This window comes from Crocuta crocuta, unplaced genomic scaffold (assembly GCF_008692635.1).
Source record: "Crocuta crocuta isolate KB4526 unplaced genomic scaffold, BGI_CrCroc_1.0 scaffold1421, whole genome shotgun sequence".
NCBI lineage: Eukaryota > Metazoa > Chordata > Mammalia > Carnivora > Hyaenidae > Crocuta > Crocuta crocuta.
Window position 1 is genome coordinate 32,361 of NW_027527865.1, and position 1,433 is coordinate 33,793.

The 1,433-nt window shown below is 35.3% G+C and overlaps 1 protein-coding gene across 1 annotated transcript in view; it reads right to left on the reverse strand.

Annotated features, from left to right (window-relative positions):
• LOC144245579 (kelch-like protein 4) overlaps positions 1-1,433 on the reverse strand; it is a 21,663-nt gene that overhangs the window by 15,627 nt on the left and 4,603 nt on the right. Inside the window, exon 4 of the mRNA XM_077780978.1 lies at positions 3-67. Coding sequence (XP_077637104.1) covers positions 3-67 — 65 coding nt within the window. The remainder of the gene's footprint in view (positions 1-2; positions 68-1,433) is intronic.

Sequence of the window (1,433 nt, forward strand, 5' to 3'; positions counted from 1 at the left end):
GTCAGCTGCAAGAGACAAGCTGCAGCCAGCAAATTTTCAATAGTATCTTCTTTTAAATGCAGGACACCTAGATGATTTGAAAAAGTAAAGAATGATTATACAGCCCATAATGTAAAACATTATGCTAACGTGAATTTTTTTGATTTCTCTAATTACTAGGGCTATTTTTTCTAGTGCACAGTAACCATTGTGGGAATACATTTTGAGGTCTCAAAATACCATTTTGAGGCCAGCATGTGCAAGGGAGTCTGTATAAAGAAACATTAATAAGATGGCTGAAAGGAACCAGACTAGATTATCAAAGACAACTGTAACAAATGAACAGTGAACACTATTATTCCAAAGAACACCAACTAGTTATTTCTTTATCATTTTAGACTTTCATCTAAATCTTATATCAACTGGCTGGGCCACTTGGAAGACCATGTGACTCTTGATCTTGGGGTCATGATTTAGAGACCCATGTTGGGTGTTGAGATTATGTAAATAAAAACTTTTAATAAAAGCAAAATAAATATTATATCAAAAACTGCAAACACAGGGCACCTGGGTGGATCAGTCAGTTATGTGTCCAACTTCGGCTCAGGTCATGATCTCACAGTTTGTGGGTTTGAGCCCCATGTCGGGATCTGTGCTGCCAGCCAGCTCAGAGCCTGGAGCCTGTTTCGGATTCTGTGTCTCCCTCTCTCTCTGACCCTCCCCTGCTCATGCTGTCTCTCATTCTCATTCTCTCTCAGAAATAAATTTAAAAAGAAAAACTGCAAACACTATGATTCAAGGAGCTTTATATTAGATTGTATAAGGAACATACAACTGCCCATACAGGTAACTATCATTTGTATTGAAAAAAAATTTGGTAACTAAGTAGAACAATAAGGCTATCTGTCCATTTTTTTTTTCTTTGCATCTGCATTATTAGTTGATAAGAATGACTTGCTCAGATATTATGCCTGGGACTGACGCCTGGATTGTCTCAAAAAATAATAATGTTAACAGTTCATACATAAGTGTTTGTAGGATTATTTTCTCAGAAAAAACTCTGAAAATATCTGTAAAGAGATCTTTAAAATATTCAGAGCTATTTAAACTATTTCCTTTATGTGTTTGCGTGTGTGTGTGTGTAATATTTGGAGGAAGCATTATTGATAAACTATTGAAAATGTTATTTTGGTAAATTGTATTCTTTTTTATTTATCCAAGCTATTGGTAAGTTATAAAGAATGATATTTCATATAGATATTATGTANGCCCCTAACATATTGCAAAAGGATCTGGCCCATCAACAGACTTTCTTGTGTTGTTTTATTTTTGCCTTGGATTTTGAAAGGAGAGTCCTGTCCATATCTCATGAAACCCAGAGACGTTATCAACTCTTCACAGATCCAGGTCTAAAGATTCACATGCTATAGACATTGAAACTTGGCCTGGATATT